The 14,076-nt window shown below is 37.0% G+C and overlaps 2 protein-coding genes across 6 annotated transcripts in view; one reads left to right on the top strand and one right to left on the bottom strand.

Annotated features, from left to right (window-relative positions):
- The window catches only part of Dnc (phosphodiesterase dunce), a 420,060-nt gene that overhangs the window by 162,695 nt on the left and 243,289 nt on the right, over nt 1-14,076 (top strand). The gene's annotated exons all lie outside the window — the stretch shown is intronic.
- The window catches only part of LOC143180585 (uncharacterized), a 29,718-nt gene continuing 24,398 nt past the window's right edge, over nt 8,757-14,076 (bottom strand). For both annotated transcript variants that reach the window (XM_076380429.1, XM_076380430.1), the window contains 2 exons: nt 10,837-11,263; nt 8,757-10,113 (listed from right to left, as the gene is read on the bottom strand). In XM_076380429.1, coding sequence (XP_076236544.1) covers nt 8,773-10,113; nt 10,837-10,851 — 1,356 coding nt within the window. In that variant the 5' untranslated portion in view covers nt 10,852-11,263 and the 3' untranslated portion in view covers nt 8,757-8,772. The remainder of the gene's footprint in view (nt 10,114-10,836; nt 11,264-14,076) is intronic.

Below are 14,076 nucleotides of genomic sequence, written 5' to 3'. Positions count from 1 at the left end.
ACGCGCCAAGTCCGAAGTTGCCTGTAAATTTGCATTGCAAATCGTGCAAGTCGACGTTCATTTATCGTCACGCGCCGGTGGATTCGTGTCGGATGAAAATTACACGGAAGCAGTCGCGCGAAAGGGGAAACAACCCTCGTGGTTCAGGATTCTGAAAGTGGCCGAGGAAGTCGAGTATATTTTTTTTTCCCCTCGCTTTGTCTCTCAATGAATTCGTCACTAGCATATTTTCGTCAAGCAACGGAGGGATTTAAAAAATTGTTTAAATTCAACGCACCTTCCCCTTTAATCCCACGAAATTAACCGTCTGATCGTCGAAGCTTAATCGGATACATTTGAATAATGGGGTTAAAAGAGTTCTAACGTGGAAATAGTAAAACTCAGCGGGAAAGAGGGAAAAAGGGAATAATTTTCTATCGGAATTTTAAGCACGAGCTGAGAGCGTTTTACAGTGGCACAGAAGGAATAAGAGAGGAAAGTAACGCTACACTGAAGTGCAGTTTTCTGTCGCGCATTTTTTCAGTGTTTGCCGAGCAGCAACAGCTCGAGACTCGACCCACGTTGTAAGCCTGCTTCGCATCTTCCTTTCAATCTTTTATTGTTTGCCTTCTGGTTTATCCTGCGTCTGCTTCCTCTTCTCCTGTTTGTATTTCTCGCTCCGCTTGTCTCCCACGTTTATTCCTTTTATCTCGCCACTATTTATTCAACATTTTTCTCCCTTTGCTGTGCCTTTCCTCGTTCCCCCTACCCCCCTCTGTCGCCACTTTCTCTATTGTGTCTCGTTCGCCTTCTGTCTTTGATCAGGCCAACTAAAACCCCGCATGTAAGCGTGTAAAATGCCCTCAGAGGTGTGTGCACCGATATCGATGATGTTACGATGTCTCTGATGAAATGGTCGCTCGCTATACATAGGAAGACAGTGTTCCAGAGTTCATCAGCCGTGACTGATTGAGCTCGCTTGTTGGACACTCTTAAATCCGTGAACGTCACCGACACACGCGAACAACACGTCCTAGGTCTGATGCACAGGATGTCCCTCTGATCGAAGTACCTCTTTTTACCTTGCCAGTACGTACACTGTCTAAGCGAAGATTGCAATGGGAAGCGAGATATTGGGTATAGCTGAGATATTGGAAGCAGCGATGCGTGAATGTTTGGTCGATTCTGCATTTCGAGATGAAGAATTTTTTTAACCTTTTTCTGAAGTTCTGAATAGCCGAAACTGAGATGTCTATTAAATTGGAATACTTGATCAAGTTTGAAGGTCGATGGAAGAATATTCAGTGGAATTAATTAAGGAATAGTTGACTAGTTTTGAAGATCGTACGAGTGCCAGCAAGAGTGCAGGGAATTTCTTTAGGATTCTAGTGATTATTCCTTATAAATTGGGTAGAAAAATTGGTAACTCCAATTTTCGGAATATCGAATATACAGAAGATTTTATACATGGGCACTGACACGTAGACAGGAAAGTACTCGAAATGAAGCACCTTCTTGTCTTCTCAGCCACGTGCATGACGTACTGCGATACATCATGCGATAAATTGGTATCAGCAGTGGGAGTTACTTTCACGCTGCTGTGGCTATACTTGTTTCACTTCGTTTGATTTCCTTTCAATTTCTATTCCCAGCGAGTCCTCCCTGTAGTATGTGGCTCTCCTTCTGTTGCAACGAGCAACTGAGGCACTGGTGATCCCATCTGATGTAACTTTAAACACATCCCATAGTAGTGAAATGTCGAGATAGAGTTGGACTAGCTTCAATAGGTATGTTTGCATGTGTCTATGTCTTAAAGTCTTAGAGCACCAGAAACGTAGGATTACGGTGACCTAGTTCTCCAGGATATCAGATATCGACTACACCAGACCTCCATGACACTGGTTCTCCACTATACTGTGTGTCAATACTCCAATTTCCTGGGGATATAGATCCCAGAATCTCAATTTTCGCGGGAGTATAAGTATTTGGGAGCCCAAGTCCCTAGGATACAGTCAAAATCCCAATTCTCTAAGGATATAGCTAAACAAGACCCCAATCCCTCGGCAATACAACTGGACAGGATTCTAATCTTACAGGAATATAAGAACCTGAGTTCTGAAATGTCATGTTTATTAGAATAACAATAGGTTTTTACTAATACATCACTAGACTGATTAGTAATGTAATATTCTATTTCTTTCAATTTTTAAACTAACACATTATAATATGTATGTATCACAGTATCCTTAGTAGACTAGGTAAGCCATTTATATCTTAGATATTTAGAATCAGTATTTTGAAAATCTGTTTCAAGTCCTCACCATCATCATAAAGCTAAATCATTTTATACCTGCCTCATATTTTCTATATTCCAAATATGCATTTAAAATTCTAGTTCATAGTAACTCTCCATAGTCATAGTCTCTTTAGTAAATAAGTCCCCAGTTTCTACGTTCTCGAGAGTTTCAGTATCACAATTTTACATCATCCTAGTATTTCAGGAATTTAATTTTCCAAGACCATATTTTCCTAGCACTCTAATTCTTATCTTGTATCCGAGAATATCAGGTCTACCTCTCTTCTTCCATGGTTTTATTTCTGAAAATACGTCGATCTTTAACAGAAATGTTAAGTAATACCATGAAGTCTCGGTTATACAGCTTTCAAATACAGCACGAAACTAGCGTCCAAGTTGCCCATAATTCCAATACCCCAGTTCATCGCTAGCTTGACACTTTACTGCCTGAGAGCAACAATTTCCTCTGATTCCAGTTCCCTGGAAGCTCATACTTCATAAGTCATAATCTTGTGCCGCTATACACTATGTTCATATAATGTTATAGTTACACTCTTGAGCCTCTCTACCTCAGCTATTCCACGCCTAACATATAACACACATATCGCACAGCTAAATTTTCATCCTTATTTCTCCATTATGTTATCACCATCAACCATCACAATATTCATTCCGAACACGAATCCTGATCTGATGATCCGTACAAAGCCGAACTAATGTAATGTATCACATTACTAGTCATATCACCATGGTGAATCCAGCCATCAGCCATGACCAGTAATGAATACCATATCCAATTCTCTGCGAGGAGTTTAATAAACGACCCAGTTCTCGTGGAATTCTTCGCGTCCATTCTGTCACTTTCATTCTTTGCCATCGATTCTACGCTGGATCGAACCGACGCGTAGGACATGGCGAGGGGGCGGTTCGGAAGATGTGGAATTTATTGGACAAAAGGGGGTGCAAAGTTATACCGTCGGCGACATGTAACTGCTGACGATAAATTCCGCGTACTATTCCATGGGGGATAGCATTTGTGTCACAGAAGTAATCGCGAACAGAAGGCCGCCTCGTCGCGGGCGCTGTCGACACGCCATTATTGCAAAACCTATAGCACAACAGGCTGGCCGTCACGCGTGTCCGCGAGTCTCAGAGCAGATATTAAGTTCCACTTTTACACGAGCGACTTGAACCGCTGTTTCTGACGACGCTTTGTTTCTCTCTAGGAAAATACGATAGGCGAGTGTAATCGAACGGTTTGTGAGATATCGAGGGGTTCTTTTTTTAGCTTTGCAACGCGATTGAACGATATTGAAATTGGTCGAACGCCCAACTGTGGGCGGGTTAATTGAATCAGGCTGAAGAGTTCGTCTGATGAATAGATTTGAATTTGGGGAAGATTGGAGAGCTGAATACTTCGATAATAAAGTTATAAAGTTTCAAGGAATTTGGTGATATGACGTAGTATTGAATACGAGAGCATGGTGTGTGTATGTTGGCGTCAGGAACAGTTTTCTAAACGCTGCGAGAAGCCGTTGCTTGAAACTGTTTAGCCAAAGTTTTCGCATGTATCGTCTCGAAAGTGAGACTTCGTTACAGGTTGATCTGCTTATTCGTTGCCAGTTACTTGGAGCTTCTCGGATGAAGTTATGCACGGTGCTCTAAAGATTACTGTTTTGATGTAGAGAGTTTTTAGACGACAAGAACACTACTAATTAATTGAACTAAGTTTTTACTTCTGAGATTTAGAGAGACAAAATATAATTAATATTTTAAAGATAATAGTAAGAGTAGGATTATTATAAAAATTGAAACTTGAGTTAAACGTGAGATTAAAAGAAGAACTATTTAAAGTTCTTATGTATTTAAGTTAAAGGTGAACATATTGAGAAAGAAAAATAATCTCAACATTTTTACTTTGCAACATCTCTATGTTGCGAATGTAATAAATTATTAATAATCTACCCTGATATATTTCCTTCCAAGAAATTGAAGATCATAACAATATTCTCTGTTTTTAAATCACTGTGAAAACGAGGCAAAATAGTAGAACAATATAAATTCTAGCTAAGGACTGTTCTTTTTTGTGTTTAGCGAAAAATTGTTGAATGGAATTTCTCAAGGAACATAATGGTTTCCCATTTAACTTTTTCAGCTCATTTCATGCTCGAATGAGGGCTTCAGGTATAATTTTACAAGTGACTTCCGTCTTTAGTCCAACAATTGTTGCCTCTTGGGTGAAATATTTGAGACGAGCGTTCAAAGGGAAAGCTGTTACATTGTAACGCGTTAAATGAATAGGAAGAGGAATGAAAATGTTATTTTGTAATATTCCGTTATATGCTTGGCATTTTGAAGAGGGAAAATTGTTCCTTGCTGCGTTTCCAGCGTTATCATTAATACCTACGTTAATTGGTACATTATATTTACTAATTCTGTTAGATCGTATGCTATCATTTTAATTCCAGATGAAACAATTTCGAAAAGTTTCTACAATTAATTGTTCATATTTGCTCTCATCCTAATGATTTATTTTAACGATGTGAAATAATTGATATTATTCGTAAATAAATAAAGAGAAATATGAGTTTTATATAGGTAAATACGCGTACGTGGATTCATTTGTCGTATATTTTCAATATTTTTCTATTATTTTTTCTGAATTTTTTTCTTATTTATATTTTCCTGCGATAAATTTTCAGTAACTATTTTTTCTAAATTGTTATTTATCGTGACATAATTTCAAAGAAATATTTACAGTTGAAAGGAATAAAACGTTCTTTTTGTTATAGAGATAAATTAACTATTCTATTAAGGAAACTTTTGACATTGCTGCTGTCCTTCCAACCAGCCGATAAAGGATCTACGTGTAACGATTAAACTTTCACGTCGATGACGTGAGATAAGGGTAGAGACAACCCTCTCAACTTTCATGTTTGCACATAATTGATTGTTGCTTTAACTTAGTTATCATCGCCGAGGTTTATAAACTTCAAGTATTAAATTATCACTGTTGGCGAAGCTTCTCGAATAATCAAAAGCCTATATCCTCATTAAAAGATAAATTTAATTTCAACAAAGACCCTAGAATCTTCATAAAGAAAAGTTTATAAAGTATCTGTCATCACCTATCATCTTAGAAATTGAAAACAAACTCCCAATAATATTCTTTTACATAATAGTAATAAAAATAATAATTCTTTTCTATTTAATGAGTGAAGCACAAATCGTTAGGAGAATTAATGCATTACGTATCATATGACGATAAATAATTGACAAGATCGTTGGATCGCTAATGATCGCGTTCTAAAAGAGTTACGTTAATAATACGGGCTGCTTCAGTAAATGGATGGCGAAGTCTTGAACGTATGATTAATTAATTATTCACAGGTCCGTTCTTGCAATTGAATAATAATCTTGGGCCGGAGTGAGTGAGACGTGGAGCAGAATTATGAGATGGATGAAGTGAAGTGAAAAATGAATAAAGGTGCTTTATGGTACCTAATATTTTCTAAGAAAAAACTGAATAGAATGATGAAGTGACTAATGGTTTCAGTGTTATTAAAATAGTAAGGTTAAAAAATAGTACAGAGCTTGCAGTGTACATTACTTAATTTACTACTCAAAATAAATAAGTGTACTTATAATTCTACTAATAAAATTGATGTATTCTTTATGAACAAGTTTTATCACAAATATTAAGCAATCTAACTCGTCTTATTGAATATCTTTTCACAATATAAATGTATTCCTATAAATAACTCGCTTTTCTATATGTGATAATGTTATAACCAGGATGCATGTTTTAATCAGCTAATGTATATCGTTTTCACATATATTCACTTGTCGCGGTCATTTTAAACAATCTTATAATACCAGATGCCACTACTGTACCATAAATTTATGCAAGGCTTGTGTATAAGCTTTCGTAACCGTAACGGAGTATAAAATATGCAAATCCATCGACCGACACTTCCACCAGGCGATTCCGTTTCGCGCACGCAATAACCTAAGGGGTTTGTATTGATAAAGGTTCAACTGTAAGCTCTTTGACATCTAACGTGAAATATACTATAGAAATATCCTTACAAAATTTATAATTTATTGATAATAAAAAACCCTCCAGATTCGACCTTTTTTATTCAAAATAATCTATTTTTAAAATATTATTAAACATGTAGGTACTAAGTAAATTGTAATAATTTTTTCCAATTCTTTAATACAACATTCACTCGTACCAGTTTTATAAACAGTACAAGTAGGTAAAGGATGATACACAGAAATATATCCAGCTGCAACTGTATTAATTTCTCACTATTTGACTACAAACAGTCTGTTTCTCTTATTTTGTTACATTCTACTCCTTTCCACGTAATCAGTTCGTACGTATCAATTTACATGTCACTATCCTGTGTTACAACATCTACTGGATGAACCAATGTTAACTTGTTAATTATTTGAAAATTTTTTCTAAAGAAATTTGGTCGTAAAATATGCTGCAAATTACTAAACATTCTAACGTTATTAAATTCAAGAAGTGTATTTAAAACTTCTTTGAAGAATGAATTACGAGGTTTAGCCCGAGTCATGAACCATTCCTTTGCCTTAATGTTCATAATAAGATAGTTTCCCAGGGCTTTCCTCGGAAAAGTAACAACGCCTTTTGCAGTAATTAACACGCCAACGAGGTCCGGGAAGAAGATTACAGGACTTTATTCACGCTATTCTGTGTGGAGCATTGTGCCACAATTTCTTGTGTAGTTGCAATGCTTTTAAGAAATGTTTACGTGTTTGTAGCAGATGCACACAGTGGAAGAAATGGTTTTCGTTTCTCTCTAAGAAATTAGAAATATCTCCAATTGTAATCTGTTTATGCAAGGATATTTATAGAGTATTGTAATTTGAAAAATTTTAGTAAATCATAAAGCTAAGTAACATTTTTGTTTGTTTCAGGTGAGTGAGTATTCATTCGTGCCTACTTATCAGTACCCAGAAATTTGTAAGTTGCAGAATGATATTCCTTAAGAAATTGCATGATTATGTAATGCTCTCAATAACCTTCAGTAATTAAATATCAAATACAAATTTCGCTGCCACACATTATCAGAGAAAAGCATTGTATTTTATATTTATAAACCGAGTGTCGGTTATGTAGGTAATGCTTCTAGCAGATAACACCTTAGAACCTGAAAACTGCATTATCTACTACAGCTTTCTACCATTTCAACTGTTAACATTACAGGATTTCATCATTACCCACCGTTGGTACTAGAACATAAATAGACATATACAGAAATTGACTCAGTAGATGAAGTATACTGTACGACAGTATATAGTGAAGATATAGTGAATTACCGACCTCCTTGAATACCACTAACTTTGAGTGCCCTCTGCGTTTTTCGAGCGGAGGGTGTAGGCAACATATTGTGATTCAACCACCGATGCTGGTAAAGCTAGTCAAAGAAATCGAATTTCTACCTTCCTTACCACATTTCTACCAAATAACTAACTAATCGATTTGAACAATTTGTTGGGAATATTGCCAGTAATATGCAGATGGCGACGAGGCTTTAGGGCCCTGAAGACTGGAAGGTCAAAAACACATCGAATGATATGTCTATTTTTATAGTTACGATTAGTCAGTAGTCCCATATTTCTGAAAATATTTTTATTTTATTTTTAGTTCTGGTAACTGTTTAATTTCGTCATAAGCTGAATCGACATAATTGTATGTGACACAAGGATGGCAACGAGCTCCCTTATCTGTGGTACAACCCAGAAGCAGACATAGATTCTGATGCAGGATAATTGAAAAGCAAGCGCATATGCATAACATTTGCAATTACAGAGTATATGAAGAGATATTGTAGGAATTTATAGACTAGCAGTATATGCTGCCATATTGATCTAGGAATTCAACAGTGATCGTAGCGTCCTCCGGTCATGAACGACGGTCCGCTCAGAATTTCAACCCGCAGAAAAATTGAAAATACAAAAGAGTGCAAAATTATAGATTAAAATATTTCAGGGAAATGTTCAGGTGAAAACCTGAAAAATTCTTAAAGTCCAACTTGTCTTAATCCTAAGTGATATCTTGTCTCATATCAGCCTTATAACTATAGTTTTGTATATATTTATGTGTAGTTCGCAATTTATATATTTGTTCAGTTCTCATCAACTTTCCAGGTCATATTACAATTGATGAAATTTTGAGTTCATTTATAAATATTTTACTAAAATATTTCAATTTTTCTTTCAGTATCTAAACTACAGTATGTTTTTATTATTGTTCCTTTATAGTGAAACCTATATTGAATTATTATTCGCATACTTCTATTACTAATAAAAAGGAACCGGGATAATTCAGTATATTGTATAAAAATGTAATTTTATTAAAATGTATAAAACGGTGCAATTATCAAAAATATTTTACAAAAACTTTACATGGATACTTCCACCTGTACAAACTAGTTTTCAAGTGGTATTTATTTACCAATTTACCACTTCTTCAATAACACTGCACCAGATCCTCCAAGAGAAGATCCACCAAGAGAGGATCCCCCAAGAGAAGACCCTCCAAGCGAACCAGATCCATATCCAGATCCAAGGCTAGAGCCCAGTCCGGAACCAGATGATGAAATGCTGATTGTGGCGATGGAGCCACCGCCAGAGCTAAGACCAGAAGATCCTAAGCTCGATCCTAATCCTGAGCCATAGCTAGAGCCTGAGCCATAGCTAGATCCTAGACCAGAGCTGAGTCCAGCACTAAGTCCAGAGCCATAGCTAGAGCCACCGCTAAGTCCAGAACTGAGCCCAGAGCCATAGCTAGAGCCACCGCTAAGTCCAGAACTTAAACCAGAGCCATAGCTAGAGCCACTGCTAAGTCCAGAACCTAGTCCAGAGCCATAGCTAGAGCCACCGCTAAGTCCAGAACTCAGTCCAGAGCCATAGCTAGAGCCACCGCTAAGTCCACCGCTGAGACCTCCGCTGAATCCACCGCCAAGTCCTCCGCTAAGTCCTCCGCCAAATCCTCCACCAAGTCCACCGCTAAGTCCTCCACCAAGACCAGAAGAACCACCAGATCCAGCTCCTCCACCAAGGCCAGAAGAGCCACCAGATCCAGATCCTCCGCCAGATCCTGACTGAACCGTAACAAGGATAGGCTGGGGCACAGGGACAGGTTGGGGCACTGGAATAGGCTGAGGGACAGAAATTGGTTGAGGAACTGGCACTGGCACTCTTACAGGATGAGGAATAGGCACGGGCCTCTCAACAGTGATAGGTACTGGATGAGGTATACGAACAGGCACTTCCCTGATGAGGGGTACAGACTGTCTCACGAAATAAGGAACAGGCACAGGTTTCGGGACAGGGTACGCTTGAGGTACGACAACTGCGATCTGCTGAGGTCCACTGCTTGATCCTCCACCTGATCCTCCAGACAGTCCTCCACCTGATCCTCCAGACAGTCCTCCGCCCAATCCTCCAGATAGTCCCCCACTCAATCCTCCACCGAGGCCGCCGGAAAGACCACCACCGAGTCCTCCACCAAAGCCTCCACTTCCTCCGAAACCACCAGAGTGTCCTCCGGAGAGGCCTCCAGAAAGACCACCAGAAAGTCCTCCAGAGAAGCCTCCAGACAGTCCACTTGATTCCAAACCACCGCCATAACTTGAGCTACCACCATAGCTCGAGCCACCGCTTGAGCCCAGGTCCAGTCCGCCGGATGATCCTCCAAAACCTCCTCCCGAACCCAGGAGGATCCCTCTCTTCGTCTTCGTCTCTTGTTTTCCTTCCTCCGCTTCGACCGAAAAGGCCACGGTGGCCAAAAGGCAGATCTGGATAAATAGCAGGTGATGATTTATTTTGGTTTATACACATACCTGTCTTTTGAAGAATAGTTACGAACTGAGATGATTACCATTGTGAAAACTGATAATTTTTTTAGAGAACTGTGTATACCAGAATACTATAGGGAACAGTTTTGTTATCAAGGTAGGAAGAAAATGGAGATTACTAAAGTCCATATTTTTGTGAAATTATGTGTTGTAATTTTACTGCACTATTTTGTTAAAATTGAAGCTTTTGATGAATTAATGAATTTAAAAAATACAGATACAATCATAAAAAAAAGTATTCTTCCTTCAAAGAAACTCATATTTTGAAATTTTTTAAAGTCAGATTATTTATTAATGATTCTAAAACCAAACTTTTGAGTTTCATTATTCTAAAGCAAACAGAAGCATTAAAATTTCCTCTTTGCAAATAGGAATACTAAATAGTAACATGCCATAATAAAATTAAATTTCAACAAACCCTTCAATTTAGAACTCAGTTTCTACTTTCTGTTAAATTTTGATCGAAAAACTCCTCGAAACCGCAATGATAAAAATTCCCAACTCCAAATCAAAATTCTCGTTCCAATATTCATTACTCCCTAAAACTCAAACACACTTGTTCACATGTAACATTGATCTCCAATTTCTTCCTCGTGAAATTTTCAAAGCACAAACTTCCAGAACCGATTACAGAGCAGAAGCACAGAGGATAATTCTACTTACTAGGAAAGTCCTCATTGTTGCTTGTCCTCAGAGGTGAGCTTGGTGTGTGCCATCCTCGAGTCCACGCCCCGATTTTATACAAGTTCTCCGTACGATCACTTTCACTAAATGAACGAAGGTGCACGCCTCGAAGTAGATACTCTCCTTCTAATTTTTCTCCGACTGTTTCATCCGATCCCCCCTTTATGATGTAACCGCAATGACTGAATACAGTCCGATTCCGCGTTGCGAGACACGCACACACCATCCCCGTGCGTGATTCTAATCCCCAGCTTGCCCGTAGAATTTTTGCTGAGAGACTTTCAGATCGAAACTATCATTCCGCCGTGTTGCCCATTCTACCACGTATCGTATATCACCTGCACGTGTAATGGCCGATTTTTTGCGGCTCTAATGCGATCCCCTACACCTCTGGTGACTTTTGCAACTAGGAAACGTAGATGAAAATTTTTTGGTTGCCCAGTCGCTTTGAAGGGAAAGAGATTGCTTAATTCGTACAAATTGTTAGATTAGGCTTAAGATAGGGTAATACGATTTTCTGAGTTGTAGGAAAAAGATCCACGACGTGGGGGCAACTAAACAAGTTTGTCTAGATGAGAATATGGTTACTTCTTTTGGGTTGTTGCAAAATTGTGATTGTATTGGTAAATAGTGTTTGAACGTTGAAGGGAGTCTTGTTAAGTAAAGTTTCTTCTTCGAGGTTTTAGAAAATGTTAGGAAACTGGGATTTTGTGAATGCTTATTTTCGTTCTCCAAGTCGATGATGGTGCTTTAGAAGTTGAATGTGGGAGTATTTAGGTGATTTGAAGGTGCTATATTTGGGTGCTATCAAATACCATTAAAGGTGAAAGAAAGATGTAGAGAAAGCTATTGAACTTCGTATTGCAAATAACTGAACGTATCAATCTTTATGAAATGTAAAAACCATAAGTGAAAGGTGTCTGATTTTGTAAAAAGCGAAAAGTAATTCTATATATATTTTAATAATTTACAGCTTTTAACTAGGAAAAGCTTATTTTAATAATACACAAAATATTTAATGAAAATTATAACAAAATCACAATAACCAGAAAAAATCAACTTTTGGAACAATGAACGAGAGAATGTTAATAATTACATTTTTATTTAATTTTTCTGGCTCACGTATGCTACAGCAAGACTTCAAGAAACTAATGAGTTTAACTTTTTATTTGTAGCTGCCTCCGAGAAAATTACCTTCTCTTATAAAAAATCAAACAAGAATTACCAACTGCATTAGAAGTTTCGATATAAATTAAAATTCCTGTGTGTAATACTCGTGAAAGGAACTGTTACATTATTATAGAATATCGTGTCAATGAGAATTTGACTCGTGGTGCAACGAACTTAAGCATCTTCCGCTACTGATTCCATCTTGTTTGCGTTAATTATCGACGATAGAATTGGTATATACCAGCGGTTCCGGTAAAAGGCTCTCGATGCATAACGATTAATAATAAACGATGAAAGGCCTATCTATCGAAATAAGAGGACAATCGACGATGCTGCGCCTTGAGTAAGATATCGAACGGACAAGAATCGAAAGGTGCGGAAGTGACGAATGCAAAAAGTGGTTTCTGGCTACAAAGTAACGAATTAACTGCTTCGAATTCGAAAGGCGCGCAGAGAAACAAAAAGAAGATTCTTTTACCTACTTCCTTGTTGAAATTCCGGAAATTATATTTTCTTTTAATGACTAAATGGTATAATTGTTAATTGAAATATCATTCAATTTAATTTCCCTATTTATTTATGTTCGACAAATTAGGTTTTGGAATCTAAAGAATATAAGACATGGGAAATTCGTGGAAAATAAAGTACTTGTGATATTTAGAAAAATAGAAATCTAAAAATGTAAAACTTTGAAGATATAATTTTGTTTACTATCTATATCTTCAATAAAGTTCACTTAGCATATTTTATCTTTAGCACAGTTTAGTGTATAGAAGATTATCTCTCAGTACATCTGAAAAAACATTTGCTACTATTTTAACCACCCAATATCCCATAGAAGAAAGTTTTACAATTCTCAAACTTTTGCATCCAATATTATTGCAGTCATATGTTATCTCTGAAAGGGATGCAAATGCAGCTAATATGTAGGTATAACCAAGTCCACTGACTTTTTCGTGTTTAGAAACAGGAGAGTGTCCTCAGGGAGGTACCTACGAAATTTTCAGCCAGCAGAGACTGGACTATCCTTCATCCAGGAAACGGTTTCGCGAAGAAGTAAATCCTGACCCTCGGCGAATTTCACGGGCGTTACCATGTGCCGCTTTATATTCACGGCGTATACTCTCCATGAACTACGTTTTATTCAAATCGTTCTCTCAGAAACACCCGAACCGTGTTACTGCCAAGACATTATTTAAACACGTTAGGTGACCACAACCCTTTAGCACTTTAACCGCTTGGGCAACGAAATGAGCGCGGAAGATGAAATGGAAATGTGTTAGTAGGTATACCTAATAAATAAAGCAACCAGTAAATGAGAAATTAAAAAACTTCCATGCTATGTTTAGAATTGTTTAATTGAAGAACTAAACTCTGAGAATTTCTGAAATTCCAGTTAATGGGCTATAACTCGTCAAAGAATTTAGAACAATTTTAGTTAAGAGAGAAAATATGAGGTAGAATATATCAGCTGAAAACGTTTCAATAAAATAATAGAAATAAAATTTAGAATAATTTCATTTAATAAAAAATGAGAAAAAATTGAGCAAAAGTCTAAATTTATTTTACTCACCTACATGTTTCAAATTGACTTTAAGATTTTCTTGAAATTAAAACATCAAGAGAAAGAAGAGAAAAAAGTAGAAACTAAAGATGAAAGACGTTGCTTGATTTACAATTCAATTAAATGCAAATTAAGAAACTTTTTTGCTACTCCTTATTTAAAACATATAGTATATTATATTTAAATTTTAACTAAAATTCCGCATGTGGCTAACTCTTTCGAAAAAGACAATTCTCACAATTAGAGTAATTCAGAACTAGTCAAATAGTATAGAACTATTTAAGTAAAGGGAATTTAATATTATATCATTCGGTAGCACTTCTCAATCAGTTGATATATAATCCGACGATTGCAATTCTATCGCCTGCGGTGTAGAATTACGTATAACAACTTCCTGCTGATATTACTAACATTCTAATGTAAGTTAAAGGATGACATCAGACGATTAAATTGTCCCCTCCAAATACAGGATCGTGTGAGTTATT

Source organism: Calliopsis andreniformis, chromosome 6 (assembly GCF_051401765.1).
Source record: "Calliopsis andreniformis isolate RMS-2024a chromosome 6, iyCalAndr_principal, whole genome shotgun sequence".
Taxonomy (NCBI): domain Eukaryota; kingdom Metazoa; phylum Arthropoda; class Insecta; order Hymenoptera; family Andrenidae; genus Calliopsis; species Calliopsis andreniformis.
This window is presented reverse-complemented; position numbering and strand designations above follow the sequence as displayed.